Source organism: Thermobia domestica, chromosome 7 (assembly GCF_964235325.1).
Source record: "Thermobia domestica chromosome 7, izTheDome1.hap1.1, whole genome shotgun sequence".
In the NCBI taxonomy this organism is placed as follows: Eukaryota; Metazoa; Arthropoda; class Insecta; order Zygentoma; family Lepismatidae; genus Thermobia; species Thermobia domestica.
In genome coordinates this window covers 175558017-175578295 of record NC_137460.1, presented here as the reverse complement: position 1 = coordinate 175578295, position 20279 = coordinate 175558017, and the positions used below count along the sequence as shown (strand labels likewise).

The following is a 20279-nucleotide window of genomic DNA, read 5'->3' as shown; positions in this document are numbered from 1 at the left end:
TTGTACCAAATAGTAACCGATGGCCACTGGTTTGGCCAATGGCCAGTTGTATAGTGGCCACCAATCAATATCGGTACCAAAATGCGTACTCTCCTCTTAGGTATTGCCTAACACCAATATCATCTCTCTATGACTTACCGTTCCCGTGATATTGGCCAAAAATGGCTAATTTCTAGATATTTAAGAAGCCATAGCTCGGGAACCGTAAGCTGTAGAGAGATGATATTGATGTCGATCAATACCTAAGAAGATGGTGAACATTTTGGTACCAAATAGTAACCGATAGCTACTGTCCAACCTCTTTAGTTATTTGCCCAAAGTCAATCATTTAAATTTGTAAATTTGTTAACAATTAACATTTTTATGGCCCATAACGGACTTAAATTAAGTTAACGTAATTTTTTGTGCCTTGTAATTAACGATTATAATGAAATATAATCAATAACAGTGTTTTAATATAAAAATAAGAAAATGCATGTGTATTATGATATGGTATATTTTGTATGTAAGAGGGGCACATAAGAAATACCTAAGGTTAACGGTCCAGAGTTCTTTTTCTTTTTATTGAATAAATAAATAAAAAGAAGTCCGTCGATCGCCATAATATACAACAGTACGTTGTATATTTGTATATTTTTACTACTTGTGTATATTCTTATTACTTGTAAATCCTTATTTTATTAGGGCGTAAGAGATTTTAAAATATGTACTAGGCTGATTATGTAATTCGAAGAAGAGAAAGAAAAAGAAATATGTTAATTATAATATCGATATAAAAAGATATTCATATGTTTTATGTTTTAAATAATAAGATTTTGGAATGTCGTTAGGACAAAAAGATATAAATAAATGGATTTTTATTCAACGGAGTTAGTATTTTAATGGCTCAATAATTAAAAAGAGAACCGTTGTAAACAATAAGCCATCGTATCACAATCATTTACAACTAAAGACCTTGTGAATATGTTTATTCTAGTGTACTATTTTTGAGAGCAAACTGAAGTTGTAATCATTAAATACAGTGAATTTCTATTTGGTTGCATTCATGTGGTATACGAATCAAGCCTTACAGTCCACTAGTATGAATATTGTTTTTAGCATTGTCATTGTACTTTAGTGAAAAAACAAATATATACATTCAAATTGTACAACATGCATATACTTATGTTACCTTCGTCAGCTATATGTTATATACGTCCATTTGTATGAGAGATCCTGACCGCCTATATTGTTTCATACGGAAAGTACGTATAGATGAAACACTTATACAGAAAGTATTATAACACATGCGTTTTCAGTTATACGTCTGCTGTACGTTAAGTCCAAAAACTACAGGAATTACGCATGTAACCTATCTTTTTAAGTACACCTACAATTTTTTTCTCAGTGTGTATATCCAGTTAGATAATGAAAGTAAAACAGTTGATAATTTACCAATATCAATGGCAGAGATAGGGCTGACTCGGCCCAAGTCCTTCCCCCCTTTAGTATAGTATTACCAAAACGGATTCTGCTTTCGTATACTATGTTTCATTTGTGACTTTTATATAGGCATGTTACGACTCTAATTGGTCACGGAAAACAATAATTACACAATGTTTAAAGAAAAACTTACTTCATATAACCTCTAACTTCTATTCTTAAACTTACACAAGATTTTAGCGTTATATACTTTATTCTTATAGTTATATACTGTATTCTTAATCTTTTCCAACTCATTACCATTTTCATTACTTTAGTATTTTCAACTCATTACTTCACACATTTTCAACTCGTTACCATAGACATCAAAATTTATCATGCGATGGTCAAATAGAAAGCATTAAAAGAAGAAAGTAGATGTTCAAATTATATTACTATTATTATTATTTAGCTCCGGTTCAGGGAATTGTTAACGTGCGCGACCTCAGTGTGCATGGTTTCTGATTCTATTCTTGGCAGAAGCATGAAATTTTCTCGTGTTTAACCAACATTATGAGACAATTGGGGAGCTACCTGAATTAAGAGGTAGCAAACTCCGGTTCAGAAAGCCAGATGTAATGACCCTTGAGAACCGATGCACTGAAATTCATCTCCCAGTTGAGCATAGGCCATCTGGTTGGACATGGTCTTTCATGGATGTAGTATCAGGAAGTTTAATTTATTACCTCTTAACAAATTTTATCAGTATTTCATAATACTGTGTAATTAAAGAAAACTGAAAAAGAATCTCATTTATTTATTATATGTTACCCGCAATTCGCTTGAATTCTATGTACTATAAAATACTATACTTCGTATTACAAAAGCCGGTACTGATTGGAAGTACTGTATAAGTTAAGGCGAGTATTAGCTTACAACGTGAGAAGATATAACTCCTTTCTGCATGATTTTTTTTTCTTTTAGCGAAAAAAATAATCAGTATTGGAAATCTCAATATGGGAACTTGAAAAATGAATTAAAACTTGAATTTTAGATTTTTCACCTAATTCCGACGAGAAATAAGTAAGTGCCATATATGACACACTTACAATTCACAAAGAACATGCCAGATTACACCAAAATCTCTTATTCATGCACGTCAATATCTCACACAGCAGACAAAACAATCATTTGATGCCTTTGATAAATAATGAAAAAGCTAAAGTGAAAAAAGGGTATGTGCCATATATGGCACGGCACGCGATAAGGGGTTAACTATAACTTAAGTATAGTTGCACGGTGGCTCAGGGTTAAAACGCTTACCTGTGGTAAAAGGCGCCGTGGTCCGAGTTTGTGGTGAAGAACATCGTGTTCATAGTTTCTCTCTGAGTTTGCATATTTTCGTCCACTTCTCATTCCATAAATATCTTTCATTATCATATATACAGTATTCATCCGTTTCCTTTAATTTACAGGGGACTACTGTAAATAATCGTGGGACTAAAACTGAAAGATTTAATTTACAATTGAGGAAATAGATTTGTTTTTATAACTTGCTTATAGAAGTTTTCTATATTATTGATATTTTCTATTTCCTTTTAATTGTTAATATTATTATATTTTTTTTTTTAGATGATCAAACCTAATTTAAACTCCTTTTAAAATGACTTCGATAATGCACGCGGTTTTGCATAGACAGTTGATTCTCAACACCCATTACCTTTATCATAAGAAATATTACTGAACTTGACGTACAGCTATCAATTTAAGACCGAAATAAATAAATAAATAAAACAGTACTGCTATGAATACGAACTATATAAGAACTGGCTTGTAGTAGTGACGAAATATATAATTTACGGAGAAACAGCAAGTACTATTACCTTGTTTAATGTTAATTCATGGTGAAGCTATAATAAAATGTTTATAATATGAAACGGTCATAGAATCAAATTTTTGAAAAATGATAGGGAAGTGTTAAATAAAAGAAGTCTGGTTATTTTCTGAAATAACTTCTATGGATACACAAAAGCTCTAAAACTACCATCTATACTTTCATTTCATAGATATTCACTGTTACTAGCCCGAGACTTTTGATGCATAAATTTTTCATACTAGCTTGATGATATCTTAATTCCAACCCCTGATTGGCTAAACTCAGCCTCCATAAGGAAAGTGTACTGCGTTTTCAAAACTCGCTCCACGGGTAAGCTACTGCAATTATTGTTAATTATATTTAACGTTTCAGGTGCTGCAAGGAAAGCTACAGTATATTGTAGGATTTCTCTTTAAAGGAGTCTAATATGTTAAAAAGGGAGAAAAAACGAATTTCATGTGTGGTCATGCCAAAGTGTGGACACAGAGTATATTGTTTCTTATTATGCTGCACTGTACAAAGAACAACCTGTCCAAAAAACACTATCATACTTTATTATGTTATTACTTCGCTTTGAATATTCGTATTTAAATGAAATTTGTCACATTTTAAAGAAAAACTGAAATATTTTGGGGCCTGTCAACAATGGGCAACAAGGGACAACAATGCCAATGATGAACGGGATCAAACAGAGAAAAAGTAAATTCACTCTCTTTACTTCGTGATTAGTCGATATGGGTTCATTGTTGTATATTTATCGGGCAGTTGCTGTTTCTGTCGGAGATCACTTGGGAAGGTTTCGTATTTCTGTACTGTTATACCGTAATGTGCTAACATGAATTTATTTCCTTTCGTTGTGTTGTGTTGTTAATAAAGTGAATGTCTTTTGTGCCGTATCGAAACGTCAAGTCTATGGCCCATTTTTCTTTCGAGCGACCACTGCCACAGATGCAACTTATCTTGATATGCTCACTAATTAGTTATTTTCACAATCGGAAGAAGAAGAAGAAGAAGAAGAAGAAGACAATGACTTTATTTTCCAACAAAATTGAGCACCTCCTCACTGATATTTACACGTTAAAGAACATCTGAATAAGCGGCTTCCAGGAAGATGCATTCGACGTGCTGGAAATGACGATAATTGTCTTATGCAAGTAGTCGCCAAGGTCGCCTGACTTCTCGGGCTGTGACTTCTTTTTATGGAGTTGCGTAAAGGATTGTGTCTATGTATCCTCGTTACCCCAAAACTTCAAGAAGTGCAAGTTCATATCACTGTATATCCAGTAGATTTCATTAGATATATTAGAGCGTGTGTGGCGTGAATGGGAATATCGTCTTGCTGTCTGCACCGCCACACGCGGGGCCCACATCAATGTCCACGAGATATAGAAAAATACTAAAGTTCAACATACTCTTGTAGTTGATTCCTATAACATATTAGTGGAGTTTATTCTTTAGATCGTAATCTCAGTCAGCATCTCATTCAAACGAAAAGAAATAAATGGTCGTTATCGCTGTGTATTATTGTTGTGAACACATCCGCAATTGTAGTACTAAAACTATGCAAAAGAAAACGGAACATCGACGTTCATTCCATATTCAATATATATATATATATATATATATATATATATATATATATATATATATATATATATATATATATATATATATAGGGGAATGACAAAAAATCTGTCCAAATGGATATCACTGCCCATACTGTAACAGAACCACCCCTATGCTTTACAGTTGGGAGCAGACAGTCTGTATCATAGGCCTGCGACGGTGTTCTCCATACGTAAGCACGACCGGTTTTTGGAAATAAGGTGAAGGTTTCCGGTGGTCATGAGTCCACGCCTTGTGATTCTTGCACCACTGGATACGCCTCTTCGCATTTACTGTTGTGACCAAGGGTTTGGCGATAGCGGCTCTGCCATGAATTTTCATTTTATGAAGTTCCCGTCGCACTGTTTTCGATGAAACCGGGTTCTGTAGGCCGAAGTTAAGTTCAGACGTAATTTTCATTGTAGTGGCCTTCTTTTTAGCTGCTACAATCCGTTTTAATGCCCTCTGGTCCCTCTCTGACAGGATTGTCTTTCGACCACTCTTGTGCTTCGCAGACGTCGTTTGCCCATGTATTGTGTATGCCCTCGTGACATTGAACACAGTGCCTTTCGATACCCCCACAATGTTCGTCACTGTTGCCACTGAAGCTCCAACCAGACGGGCACCAACGATCATGTCTCTTTGGAAGTCTGTCAGGTCGGCGATTTTACCGCACCACTTTCACACCACGACACTCACAGGTGAACTGGTTACTGCTGACGAAAGAGGAAGGTCCACATGACACATTGAAAATAAGAAACGATCGGCAAGAAACAAAAGAACTTGGATCAAACTTATTGACTTAGCTCTAATGACTATAAAGGATTGGCATAGATGATTGATGTGACGGATTACCCTGCTACACACAGACTATATGCAAATAATGAAGGTATAAAACTGTAAAAAGAAGAGAGATATTATGCAAGGGATTTGTATTTTATGTACCATAGAAAGTTTGCAAGAGATTGTCATTCCAAAGGTATTGGACAAGTATTACTGATTTTACTGTATTTACAATTATTATTTATTATATTAAATCAACTATCATATTAAAAATATTTACGCTTCGATATCATGCAATTCACTGTATTGCCATAAACTATTCTGAAGAATATTAGTATAGAATACATTGCATATTACACCAGCACTTTGAAATCACATTCATTACAACAAAGAAAACACATTTGTTCTCGTATTTCGCAAATGTCCCATGTGCATGCATGCAATAATAATTGTAATAACAACAACATTTAAAGTCGTAAATGTATATTACTATGTCTTCACGGTTTTAAAAACTTATACTTTAATTTTATATTGCATCAGATGATAGGATAACTGTAACAAAATACTAAATTATTAAGTTGTAAAAATACTAAAATATAACTTGCAAACCTATATTTAATTTAAATTAATTTATTCTGTTATTCTTATTTCCATAATAATGTAACATTTCATAATGCAATTTTTTGCAGATCAATCTAAAAGATGTGATGAGAAAGGAAGAAAATGCCTCGAAAATTTCAAAGGTAATTTTGACGATTTAAAAAAATATAGATATATATTTTAGATATTGATTAAATTTCTATATATTTCATTACCACAATCGCATTACATTGTAGATAAAACAGTTTAACCTTTAAAAAGTAATATATATTACATACTGGAAATGTAATATGCAGATATAAAAAGTTAATATAATACCGATTTCTGAGAAATAATTACTACAAATTCAGCATCTATAAATTATCCTCTCAATATCTTGTAAATGAAGTGTCAGAAGTAATAAGCAGATCTAAGGAAATGTATCAACTTGAGAATTAAATTTAAGAAAAAAATAAATGATATTTCGGAAGCAAAGTCAGATGTGAAGTTTGAAGGTGACATGTTTATATAGCTATAAGCCAAAATGATTCTCTGTATCTGATTAACCACTAAAAACACATTAAACAAACCCTAAGAGACATCATATACCTGGTATAGTATTAGTGATCCCAATGTGCGAATAATGTGGTATTTTTAAATTAATTCACTATTCAAGTAAAATAACTTCAATATGTTTTGCATGTTATGGAAATACATAATTTATTAAAAGGCTTTATAATAAATGTTTAGTATATTAAGTTTACAGAATAATTACAGAATTATTTAAAACTATGTCGGCCACAAATAAGAGAATTTTCTAAATATTTTTACTTGATTTTCAGTTTAGTGTTCTTTCAGCAGCGATGATATTTGATATGTGAAATTATAGCTAAACTTAAGAGTCCGAACCGCAAAAGCTCCCGCTGAAAATCAAATCTAGGTTTAGTACGCCAAAGGTGCGTACGATAACCGCTTAACCATGGGAGAGCTCTATAAACATAGGTAGCAGTTACAAAAGAAAATGTACAGATATTCATTAATTTAAGGAAAACGCCTGAGAAAGTACAACTGTCGGATTAACATACTATTGGACAACCTTTCACTCCCATAACAATTCTAATATTATTTGAAATGGAATCATAAATTTTACAAATAATAGCTAAAATAGTTTAACACCAATCCGCATGCTGTACCTTACTCGTTTTGGTAAAAGGAAATCAAACGGGAAATACCTGCTGGATTCTTATCTCAAAACGGACCATACGTATACGTATACGGACCATTAAGTTGAGGTTCGGTAGTTGGGTGGCCAGAAAGAGTATTTAATTTCCTCTCATGTTTCTCAACCCAGACTGTAAGAGTTCCAGCTATACTAATCTGTGCATTGTTAACCTAGTATATGCTGTCACCTTCTAAAACTAACTTCTGGGCCTTAGGGTACACACGATTTCATAGAATTATGACATAATCGTTAACAGCAATACAACTGGTAACAGTCAGCATCCGACACACAGAAAGCTGTTGCTGTTCCCAGCACTTGAAAATCTCCTTCAAGTTTTGTGCTTGTGCGGAAACAATGCCGCCAACATTCAATATATAAACACTTCCGTTGCCTAAAAAAGAGAACGATGACTCATATAACATATGACATGTGTCCAGTCATAAGCGATCCTTTTGCATTTTTACGGGTACTTAATTTGAAAAGGAAGCTATCTCGTCAATGACAATTTCTTGGGATGTCTCTCATAGGTAGATCGGGTCCTGGGACCGGACGACACCCGTGTCAATATAAGAAAAATAAAAATGAGGATTTCAAGATATTTCAAGTGAGAAAGAGTGTATGTGAGGGGTGAGAAAAGGAAGAGATGAAATCTGATATCAAAGTACCTGTTGTTCTGTTTTCTCCGCTGGGCTTCCTGATATCCTCACGATGATGGTCCGGTGTTCTCCCGTTCTAGTTATAACGTGACCTGACTCTCTAGCCACTGAGCTAGATCAATCCGTTGACCGAATTAATGATAGTTCGGCTTGTTTTCTATATTACCGTCTCCGATGTTCTCCAGCCAAGTCCAAAGTCCGAATCGCGACTGACTCCCCGCGTTTCCGGGTTAAAGAGAGTATTTAAGGATCCAAATCTGCTGGTGATCTTGCTGACTCCAGACACGTGTCGATGTGATGGTTTCGTCTCAACACGCACTTTAGACGTCAGAGATGGTTAGATAATCGGGAAAGGAGCTCTTCTCAGCTTTATTACATAAAATACACATCGACATAATACATTACATAATGTGTGAAGAGACAAGTATTTATTATTTATTGATTTATGTTGATCTCCCACATATTCATTTATTGTCTGCCTGAGAAATATAATTTTCATTAAGATTTGTCATCAGTGTTGTGAAGCTCTTCTTTCTTTCTCTAATTACATAAAACTGTTTTGTATACATCAATAATGCTAGACATTCGGAAGATTTACCTAATGAAATTCATTTACATCTGAGAATTCGGTTAATGTTTTCTTCCGTAGTTTTGTGTCTTCTTTGCTGAATCGTGAAAGTGTTTGTTTACGTTATGTAATGTATTATGTCAATGTGTATTTTATCTAATAAAGCTAAGAGAGTTCCTTTCCCGATTATCTAACGATCTCTGACGTCAAAAGTACCTGTTGAGACGAAATACTCACATCGACACGTGTCTGGAATCAGCAAGATCACCAGCATTTTTAGATCCTTAAATACTCTCTTCAACCCGGGAACGCGGGGAGTCAGTCGAGAGCCGAACTTTGGAGTTGGCTGGAGAACATCGGAGACGGTAATATAGAAAACAAGCCGAACTATCATTAATTCGGTCAACGGATGGATTTAGCTCAGTGGCTAGAGAGTCAAGTCACGTTATAACCAGAACAGCAGAACGGTCGTCGTGAGGATATCAGGAAGCTCAGCGGAGAAATGGAACAGATACTGTGATATCAGATTTAATCCCTTCCTTCCCTCTCCCCTCACCTAACACTCTTCCTCTGTCTTCAAATATCTTGAAATCCCCATTTTTACTTCTCTTATATTGACACGGGTGTCGTCCGGTCCCAGGACCCGATCTACTTATGAGAGACATCCCAAGAAATTCTCATTGACGATACAGCTTTCTTTGGAAATCCTTTTCAAATTAAGCACCCGTAAAATGGTGGAGATGCTAATTTCTTTCTTTTCCTACCCCCGTCCCATTACGAAGGAGTGTTATGCACAAATCATGTAACTTCTGGATGGAATTTGAAAATCGACAAAGGCTCTGAAGATGCTGCTTGAGTTTTCTCGTCACTTGACCTGTAGTCACATGACGCTTCTGTATGAGAATCTGCTTGAATGTTTGTTACGTCACTTTATCACTGAAAGTTCTCTTCCAATCAATGTTCTTCGACGTTAATGTGACTCTGCCTAAATCCCTTGAACACTGTCCGTCATGAAACATTCGAAACCGCTTTCCTTCCTGTCTACGTTCGCACAACATAAGTTTTTTCAAGTGTAATGACGATTTGTTAAACTTCAGCAATAAACGCAAAATAGATATACCTTTCTTATCATTATTTTTATTTCTTTCGCTCAACCCCTAGCCTTATTAGCTTTCACTTACTATCCTATTACCATCTCTAAATAAAGTAAATCTACCTCATACTATTTGAGTTTGACAAGCATATAAATCATATATATCAAGGTTGCCAAATAATTTCTGTTTTCTGAATTATATTGAAATCTACTTTACAATCATCTAAAGCAGGAGTGAGCTATATCTTTCAATCGTATATTAAGTAGTAGCCTTAGTGACATATGACCAGTATGCATATCAAATGTTACTTTCAGATCAATAAATGATTCAGTTGCTAGCCTATTACTATGTAGCACGTAGTGCAAACACGTCCTACAAGATGTTCAATTCATGAATGTGCAAAATGTCATTTGCATGCAATTTATTAGCTCAGAAAGAAGCAAAGTGTTAGAACTAAGTTGGTTAAAAGTGTTATTTCATGTTAATCTTAAAATCCTTCTTTCTCTAGATTTTGAGCAACTATTGCAAGCAATGAATTCATGTATTTCATCAGTGAGCGAGATATGTGGAACAAGTACAGATTTTTGCGTAACATTACAGTGAAATTTTACGTATACGTTTTACGTGTTATTACGTATTGAATATTATAATAATTAATAAAGACTATAAGTATTAAGCGAAATTCTGGGCTTTATCCACGGCCAACGTTAGATCTTTTTATATAAGTAAGAAATTTAGATCGCTTTGTTCCAGGTTTCTAAGACAAATCTAACTATTCAAAATACCATATCCAAACCCCATATCAAAACTAAAATAATCACATAAGAATATATTTGATACAACAATTGTGGTACAATGTTTGCTATGTATGTTTAACGGATGATCTACCTTTTCTCGGCACAAAAAATTTTATTTTGGATCTTATGGGGAGAACATGGCTACCGAATTTTCTCATTTTCTAAGGAACTAGATATCTCTAATGGGATAGAAAAATTTTGCAGCATTCTACAGAAGTTTATTAACGGGTTGAAATACTTAAATTGTATATTTGTCTACTAGTTTAGCAGAAATAAATTATTAAAAAATAAATAAATTAGTTTCTTTTTATACAAATTATAATATGTCTAGCTTTAGAACCAATTATGGTAGAAAGATCAACTTTTTTTGTTTTATTCCTTGAGAAGAAACGACTCTAATAGTTTTAATCACAACCATATCTGATACGCCAATTAAAAAGTAGTATTTTAATATAAGTGTTCAAGTTACCCTGTCAAAGTTTGACGAGGGTAAGTCACGCCCCACTCTAAGCTTGTCTGCGGAAAGGGCGGGGGTTGGTGAAATGGAGGGGGAAGGGTGTGGATGTCTGAATGAAACAGGTTCTCGACCAGTTCCTGAGATTACCTGTCAGCTGCCAAATACTGTTAGCTTTATAGAGTTTGTCTCCCTCAATGGTCCAAGAGACTGGACGATGTGGTGTGAAGTATTATCTTTTCCCCGTTTCCTCTGGAAGTTCATCAAGATGCATTCTAGAGTGCGTGGGAAGAACAGTATATGTCAGAAAACGCTTTATTTTGGGAATTTTTCCCCTTCCGGACAAATATTATAGCATACAGTAGTGGCGAAGGGAAGGGGGCAGAGGGGTGCCCCCACAGGATTCCGACAATGTAAAGTCCTGGCCCCCATATATAGGTGTCCGTAAAAAAATGTCCCCTAAGTTTTTTTTATAATGTCTTGGGAATATATTTCAAATTTGAGGTGTTTTCCTGGTAGCCGTCATTTTCCAATATGGCCACCACCCTACGTAAATCTCTCTCTCTCTCTCTCTCTCTCTATATATATATATATATATATATATTTATAAAGAGAGAGATCGTGAACCAAGGCACTTAGAAAGATAATTTTGGTGTCAAAGTATAGGTTTCTGAGGCCGATGAATTTAAATATGGCATTGTTTATTGCCACTTAGAAACCTTACAACCTGGCAACACTGTTGTCTAACGATTAACTGTACAAAGCTACAAATGCGTATATGCACGCATTACTCTAGGATGTAGCGTACTTCCTCAGGACTAAACGAAACGTACTTTTTCTGGTAGCTTTCATCACAAGACATATTTTACATGGTAACATGAGAGAACATTTGTCTAAATCCAATATGGCAGCCAATATGATGGCTAATTACTAGGCAACCAAGTAATGGACTTATTCAAATGCCTGTCAGTTTTAATTGGCCTAGAGCCTAGAGAATGGGAGAAAGAGGCAGGATACGGTCTCATTGAAGAACCGTCTCCTGAGGGGGCGGGAAATTTAAAATACTCCATTTTTTACTGAAAAACACGGTTTTGCCTCCTTGTCCGCAGACAACATTGCACACCAAATGCTCTATAAGACGTTCTCTAAATAGCCCTGTTAGATCCAAACTGTATTGTGTGTAAATCGTGCATTTTCACGGGTGAACAGCGGAGCAAAAGCCCTGTTTTTTTGTTATATTTCTGGTTTCTCGTGCTTACTTCGCTAAGACTAAGCACTGTAAGCCAATCTCTAATTATCCTATAGCAGTGTTAATTTTATATCATTTCCTCCGGAGGCACCACGCACAGAGGGGAAAAGCGACTAAAAATTGCGTGCTCCACAGACATTTCTGCGAAGATCTCAAGCACCCGAGGGTGAATTTCGTAGCTCTTGGGAGGATTCTCCCCCAGAACCACCCCTAAAATCATCACTGTCCTAGTGAGTTGAAACAAGAAGCAGGGTACGCAAAAAAGAACAAACTTTCAAAGCATTTAAAGTTTAGGCTCGTTGCGCTAAGCGCCTTCTTAGGACGAGGGTACGGGAATTGAAAATTGCAAGTTTTCTTTTATTTATTTATTGAAAAACATTTGCCCTTTTTTGTCCCCAGACAACCATGCAGACGACACACACCAATCGTCTTATACAAAAATGTTGCCATGATAGCTCCTATAAGACCCATTTGGAATGGTGTCCATACTGTGCATTGTTATATGGGGACAAGGGAGCAAAGTCCTGTTTTCTTTGACTTTTTCGTTTTCCGCGCTTACCCCGCTAAGACTACGCACTGTCAGTTAGTCTCGATTTTTCCTAAAGAGTTGAAACAAGAAGCTGGATACGCAGAAAAGAACATACTTTCAGAATGATGACGTCCTATGGGTGGGACCTACAGCTTAACGTAGGATCCGAACCACTTGTGTCTCCATGGGGGAAGAAGCATGCTACGGGGGAAATATTTTTGTTGAATGTTTATGCAGGCATATCCAAACGTCGGTTCGCGGGCCGGATCTGACACGCCGAGTTCTTTTATCCGGCCCGCGAAATTGTCTGTTATTAAATTATCCGATAATTATTTCTTGTGAAAATGTCATATATTACCTTTTACAGCCCGTGACGACAGTAAGATTTCTGTGATTCGGCCAATCCCTGTTCCTACTTGCAAATGCCTGATTTATAGCATTTACGCTATTACTAAGCGCTACTCAGGTCAATAAGAGTTGAATTAGATTTTTGCGAGGGGCGCATTGTTATAGCATGTTTTCTAACGCACAAAGGGATGTTCTGAATGGGGGGCTATGTGTATGTTTAGCCAATGGAGCGATTTGTATCTTCGTGGCTTCGCACTCTAACTCCAATTAATAATAATAATAATAATAATAATAATAATAATAATAATAATAATAATAATAATAATAATAATAATAACTTTTGCCTCCTGAAAATAACCAGATGGTAAAGTTATGGTTGATACATTTTTGGAATTCGAAGGCATTTTAGAATGCTTGTCTATCATCTGTCTATCAGAAATAATTGATCACCATTTTCTCTACATATCTATAATTTTCTTACAGGGTAGAAACACTTCCTCGGAAGAGAGAGAGAGAAAGTGGCCGAACTTGGGCTATTGAACGTGAGGACAGGATGTTTACGTTCGCATTGACACCTGCTGTGAAAACGGTCTGTGTACATAGCTGAAAGAGATTTGTGAAGACCCTTCCCTTCATATCTCTCGGGACGAAAACAGAAGAAAAGGGTGGGCGCGGATGCCTTACCCTCGTCAAACTTCTTGACAGGTTTACTTTAATACTTAGATTAAAATACTATTTTTTAATTGGTGTATCAGATATGGTTGTGATTAAAACTATTAGAGTCGTTTCTTCTCAAGGAATAAAACAAAAAAGTTGATCTTTCTACCATAATTGGTTCCAAAGTTAGACATATTATAATTTGTATAAAAAGAAACTAATTTATTTCTGCTAAACTAGTAGACAAATATACAATTTAAGTATTTCAACCCGTTAATAAACTTCTGTAGAATGCTGCAAAATTTTTCTTTTCCATTAGAGATACCTAGTTCCTTAGGAAATGAGAAAATTCGGTAGCCATGTTCTCCCCATAAGGTCCAATATAAAAATTTTTATGCCGAGAAAAGCTAGATCATCCCGTTAAGATGAGAGAGAGAAAATACGTTCTCACATACATACATACCCTTCCTACACTCAGTTGGTACGATTCGGAATTCTGTAGCGGACACCGAAGAGAACAGACGTGTCCTGGATTAGCTCTGAGTGATCAGTGTTTCCATCCCAATGGGAAATACAATTCAGCTGTGGCGCGCTGCAGGCAGATTCAGTGCAGCATTCGAAATGAATGTTTCGAAGAAAGAACTTGTAACAACTGAGAAATATGGAAGTGAGAAGGCGATCTGCCTAGCAATTGTGCTGATAGTGCTGTTGATAGGAAACATTAAAACAAATCCAGGACCAGTGAACAAAGCTCTGGAACAAATAATAGAAGAGATCCTTCAAAAGTTAAACAGCATGGAACCGAACGTGAACAAGATTGGATTATACGACGCGAAAATAGACAATTTACAGTCGAAGTTTGATGACCTTTCAAAGGAAGTGAAAGGCCTAGAAGCAAAAGTGGCTCACTTGCAGGGCGGGAACAGCGATTTGCGACAGAACATAGATGAATTTGAAATGAGGCGCGACTATAACGAAAATCAAAGCATGAGAAACAATCTTATCTTCCGAAATGTGCAGGTCAAAAGTGGTCATGCGAGCATCATGGAAAGACTGTGAGGCGGCTGTGAAGATATTGTAGAAAAAGAGTTGAGGATTAACATATAACATGATGACATAGAAGATGCACGCTTTTTAGGTGGGGGCGCAACCAGTCGGATATAGTCGTGAAATTTCTGCGGTACAAAAAGAAGGTAGAAATTTTAGGGGCGAAATCCAAGTTGCAGGGATTCCGTGTGTACATCCATGAGCAGTTTTCAGAAAAAGTGCTTGCTGAAAGACGATTATTGTCTGAAGAACTACACGAGGCAAAGAAGGAAAGAAGGTACACAGTGTTAATGTTTAATGAATTGACGATTGAAGGGGATATCTATCGTGCTGACACAGCAAGTAATACAGTGTTTAAAATTTTCCGCAGAAGCCGTAGCAGTTATGAAAATAACAAGAGAAGTGGATTTAGTGTTAGTACTAGTGCATGTAATACTTCTGTAGTGTGTACCAGAAACGAAGATAAAGACGAGAATATGGATGGAAAAAGTTGCGTGTAGGTAGCAAACACTGAAGACAGCTTTCAAGAAAAAGCCAAAGGTGGAAAACAAGGGCGGTGGATGACCCCTCGAGACAAAAGGAAGGCAACGTAAGGCGGACCAGGAAAACAACAGGACCCTTGCACTAGAGATGCACCTCAAGCGCTAAAATAAATGACAGAGAAAACCGCATCCTCAAGTGTTCACCGACCAGACATGAATTACATAGGTCTGGATACATTGTCCATCAGAGACAATAGAAGCCAAAATTTCCAGTAAGTAACTGTTCTTCTGGTAGAATCAATGACCCATCAAAATCAAAACATTAAAACCAAACATTTTATTTGTACTTTCAAAATGTCAATGGTCTGCGAACTAAAACCAGTTGTTTCCATAATGCTGTTTTATCTACCTCTTATGACTTTATTAGCTTGGCGGAAACTTCTTTAACAATAAATTATTCCAACTCAGAATGCTATGATGATAGGTATGTAATCTGGAGGCAAGATAGAAATACTAAACCTCAAAAAAGGCAAAGGGCAGGGGCGTATTTTTTGTTGCGCCTAAAAAAATATAATATTCAAAAAGTAAATAGCTGGGAAACTAACTTTCAAAGTGTAATTGTCAAACTGGTTTTGAACTCAATTACCGTGTGTACCAGAGATGGGTATTTTTGCTAACCCTCACTCACCCTCACCCTCAATTGACTCCCTCACTCTCACTCTCAGCCACCCTCACCCTCAGTTGACTCCTTCACCCTCACCCTCACTTAACCTCACCCTCAATCGACACCTTCACCCTCACCTTCAGCCACCCTCACCCTCAGTCGACTCCTTCACCCTTACCCTCACTCACCCTCACATCCAATCGACTCCCTCACCCTCACCCTCAGACACCCTCGCCCTCAATCGACTTCCTCACCTTCAGCCACCCTCTATCAACTCCCTCACACTCACAGTTTCTTTCATGTACTAAATAAACAATAAGTAAGGGTTAATATGATTCTCATTCAAGTGATTGAAATTTATATATTGTAATATACGTAGATATACATTATATCTACGGTATAATATTTATATTTCATATACTTGTATATATATATATATATATATATATATATATATATATATATATATATATATATATATATGTGTGTGTGTGTGTGTGTAATAGATGGCCATTTTGCACTGGGATCGCTTGCGCTCGTGTTCACCAAGACAAGAAAGAATATCAAAGGGTCGCAGACATAAGCTCACTGGACATAAGCTCACCAGCAATAAGCTCACCTTTGTTAATGCAAAAGCGGACAAAAGCTCCCCGAACATAAGCTCACCACTAATAATATAATTATATTATAAGATAATTAATGCAATAAAGAATACAATAATGATAACTAAATACATTTATAGGTTAACTAATTTAATTGCAAAGGAAAATAAACCTGAATAAAATAAAGAAGCAACTGAAACATGGCAAACAGAAAATATGACAAAAATGAAAACCAGATTTTGAATGTTAATATGAAGTAGATTTTGAATATTAAAATATAAATTGAAAACGGATTTAGACAAACAAAAGAGTACTACTTCCTTTTACTGAAGAAAGTAATCCAACCCCCTCCTCTATGTTGAAACTTTCGGTGCAGGAAATTTTGCAGCACAGAAATATTGGTAAACGAAATTTTGGTGAAAGGGTGTCCCCTTGTTGTTGTTTTTTTTTTTTTACTATGGCTGAAATCAACTCAGAAATATTTCATTTTCCTTTAGAAAAAAATGAAATGAAATCTTTTAAGTTTTACGGCCCACGATTATGCCGGTTAGGCTAAAGAAGACGGATGAATAACGAATGAAATGGTGGAATGAAGAAAGTGGGAGAACCCCGCGGATACCTACGCACAAGGTAGTTGTCCACCACAAGGTTTACTTGGCGAGGACTGGGATGGAACCCGGGGTCGAAGCACCAGAGGTGAAAGCTCTACCACTGAGCTACCGCTCTCCCCTTTTAGAAAAAGGTATGATGGGTATGAAGAGGTATTAAAATCTAGACTTTGACTAGTAGTAGGTCTAATTCAGTAAAAAAATAATAGAGCTACTAATGCTATATATCAGTTGTCAGATATCAGAATAAAATAATAAGGATGTTGCAAGGTTTAATGAGTTAAACGTGGGTTGACTTTGAGGAACTTGTAATAAAATGCTCCAGATATTTAAATCTGGGCTTCGACTACTAGTAGGCCTACCTTCTCAATAGAAAGTAGGCTATATGACTAACGTCATATAGGAGTTATCAGACACAAGAATAAAATATTAAGAATGTTGCAGAGTTCAAGTCTTAAGGCTGTTATTATACTTGCAGACCAATACTCATCAAACGAACCTCTTTCTTATTTTATTTATTAAGAACAAAACAACAACTTATGAACCAAAAGAAAAACCTTTGTGTTAGTAAATAAGAAAGAGATTTCTTTGAGTGCTAGTCTGCAAACACGACGACAGCACTAAGAAGCAAGGCCTAAATACATCTGAGTATGATGAATTCGAAAAAAAAGTCATAAACCAGAATCACGAATCCCTTAAGTAACCAAATTCTATCATGTAAGTATGCATGCCTAATCATGAAAATATTTTAATGCAGTGATGAATTGTCCGACCTATAAGAAAAATTTGGTTCCAAAATTTCCAGGGCAAAAATTACGCCTACTGTCGCCCATGCTCAACACATTAAACTTGCAACATCCTTATTTTATTCTGATATCTGATAACTGCTATACAACATTAGTAGCTCTGCTTTCTACTGAACTCTTAGGCCTATTTGTAATTGTAGTCAATGTCTAGATTTTAATATCCAGGGTATTTTGTTACAAGTTTCTCCAGGTCTGTCCACGTTTAATACAACGCAACTCCCCAACGTCCTTATTTTTATTTCTTTTTTAACACCTGATAAGTGATATAAGATAGTAGCTCCATTTTCCGCTTAGGAAGTAGCCAACGCCTAAATTTCAATATTCGGTGAATTTTATTAAAAGTCCCTGAAATGAGCTTATGTTTGCTATCGATGAGCTTATGTTTGCTATCGATGAGCTTTTGTCCGCCCCTGTAATATAAGACTACCGATGAGCTTGTGTCCGGTGAGCTTTTTGCCGGTGACCTTGTGTCCGACGGGCAGCGGTAATTTTGTCACCGGAAACTTCGTCACCGGAAAGTTCGTCACGGTAATTTCGTCACCGGTAATTTTGTCACCAAAATATTACCATATAGGTAATTTCCCACCAAAAATTTTGTCACGATAATTTCATCACCAGTGTCTTTTAGAACATAATACAAGTACAATGAATGAATCGAAAAAGCTTTTGAAATTGCTTTCTTTAATCTTCAACTGAAGCAAGTCGAAATATATAATAATAATAATAATAATAATAATAATAATAATAATAATAATAACAATAATATTATTATTAATAATAATAATAATATTAAATAAATAGTTACATATTTTAAATATCGTATTTGAGATAAGAAATAAAAGTTTCCAGTAATTCTATCCCAGAAATACATATATAGGAAATTTTGTCACGGTTATTTTTTCACCTTTCTTGAACTAAGTAGAGGCAAAGTAAATGACCTAAAAAGCTTACGTTATTTTAATCAAACTTGGAAAACAATTCGGTTGGTGTTGAACTCTGCAATATTTAAGTTTCGGGTACTCGACGCAGGAGCAAGCACCAGTACAAGAAAATAGTGCCAGCTTCAGCAAATGTTAAAAGCAAATGCAACGTGGGGAACTAACGGGTTTATATATCACTATTTACAAATATTAAGTTTCGCCAATATCAAAATTTCAGAACAGAAAATTGCAAACAAATATGAGAAGATATGCCAATCCGTTCATCTTCCCGCAAACTAGACGAAAATTTGCATCGTTCTTGTACCGTTCTCCGAGCCCAAACTCTGGGACCTCCCTCCACGTTAACTGTCATGTGAAAAGAGTGATCTTTTTTAGAAGCTATTGAAAGAAGAATGTTATATTTCAACTCTGATTAAACATTGGCGAATTATTATTGGATATATATGTGAAGTAAACAAATTTATATAAAGGAAGAAAAACATATAAATATTTGTAACAGTTTCCTTTAAATATAGCCTTATGGAACTATTGAGAAGTGAAACATGGATGATGGACGGAAACTTTTCAATGGCTCCTTAAAAAAATCACGCAAGCCCTATATGTTATTTGAGGTGAGACTTCCTTTACTAGGTGTATGTCCTAATGCAGAGCAAGACACAACATTGATATGAAGAACTGTTTCGTGCGGTGGTGCATCACTGCAGTGAATCTAGTGAATACCGGAACCCTGTAACTGTGGTTATGGATTTCGAGATAGCGGAAATGCAGTCTGTAAAAGCAACTTTCGCAAACTCAACTCGTGTACAGCATTGCTTTTTTCACCTGACTCACTCAACGTGAAGAAAGGTCCAAGAGATTGGATTGGTGATGGGCATTTTTGCTAACCCTCAATCAATTCTCTCACCCTTACCCTTATTCACCCTCACCCTCAATCGACTTCCTCACCCTAACCCTTATCCATCCTCAACCTCAGATGACTCCTTCACCCTCAGCTACCCTCACCCTCAGTTGACTACCTCGCCCTCACCCTCAGCCACCCTCACCCTCAATCGACACCTTCACCCTCACCCTCAGCTACCCTCACCCTCAGTTCATTCCCTCATACTCACCCTCAGCCACCCTCACCCTCAGTTGATTCCCTCATACTCGCCCTCAGACACCCTCACCCTCATTCGAATCACACACCCTCACCCTCAGACAGTCTCACCCTCATCTACCGAAATGAGGGTGAGGGCGGCCCTCTTGAGGGCAAAAATGAGTGACGGTGCCCATCTCTGGTGTGTACTGTTTACATAGAGCCTGACTCACCAC

General features: G+C 36.2%; 1 protein-coding gene across 3 annotated transcripts in view; it reads left to right on the top strand.

Annotated features, from left to right (window-relative positions):
- Window positions 1-20279, top strand: part of LOC145690578 (uncharacterized) — a 622228-nt gene that overhangs the window by 439195 nt on the left and 162754 nt on the right. For 2 of the 3 annotated variants that reach the window (XM_081765603.1, XM_081765604.1), the window contains exon 12: window positions 6355-6408. In XM_081765603.1, the coding sequence (XP_081621729.1) occupies window positions 6355-6408 (54 nt within the window). Of the gene's footprint in view, window positions 1-6354; window positions 6409-13644; window positions 13764-20279 lie in introns of those variants that run through there. The other variant, XM_081765605.1, reaches the window with a different exon arrangement.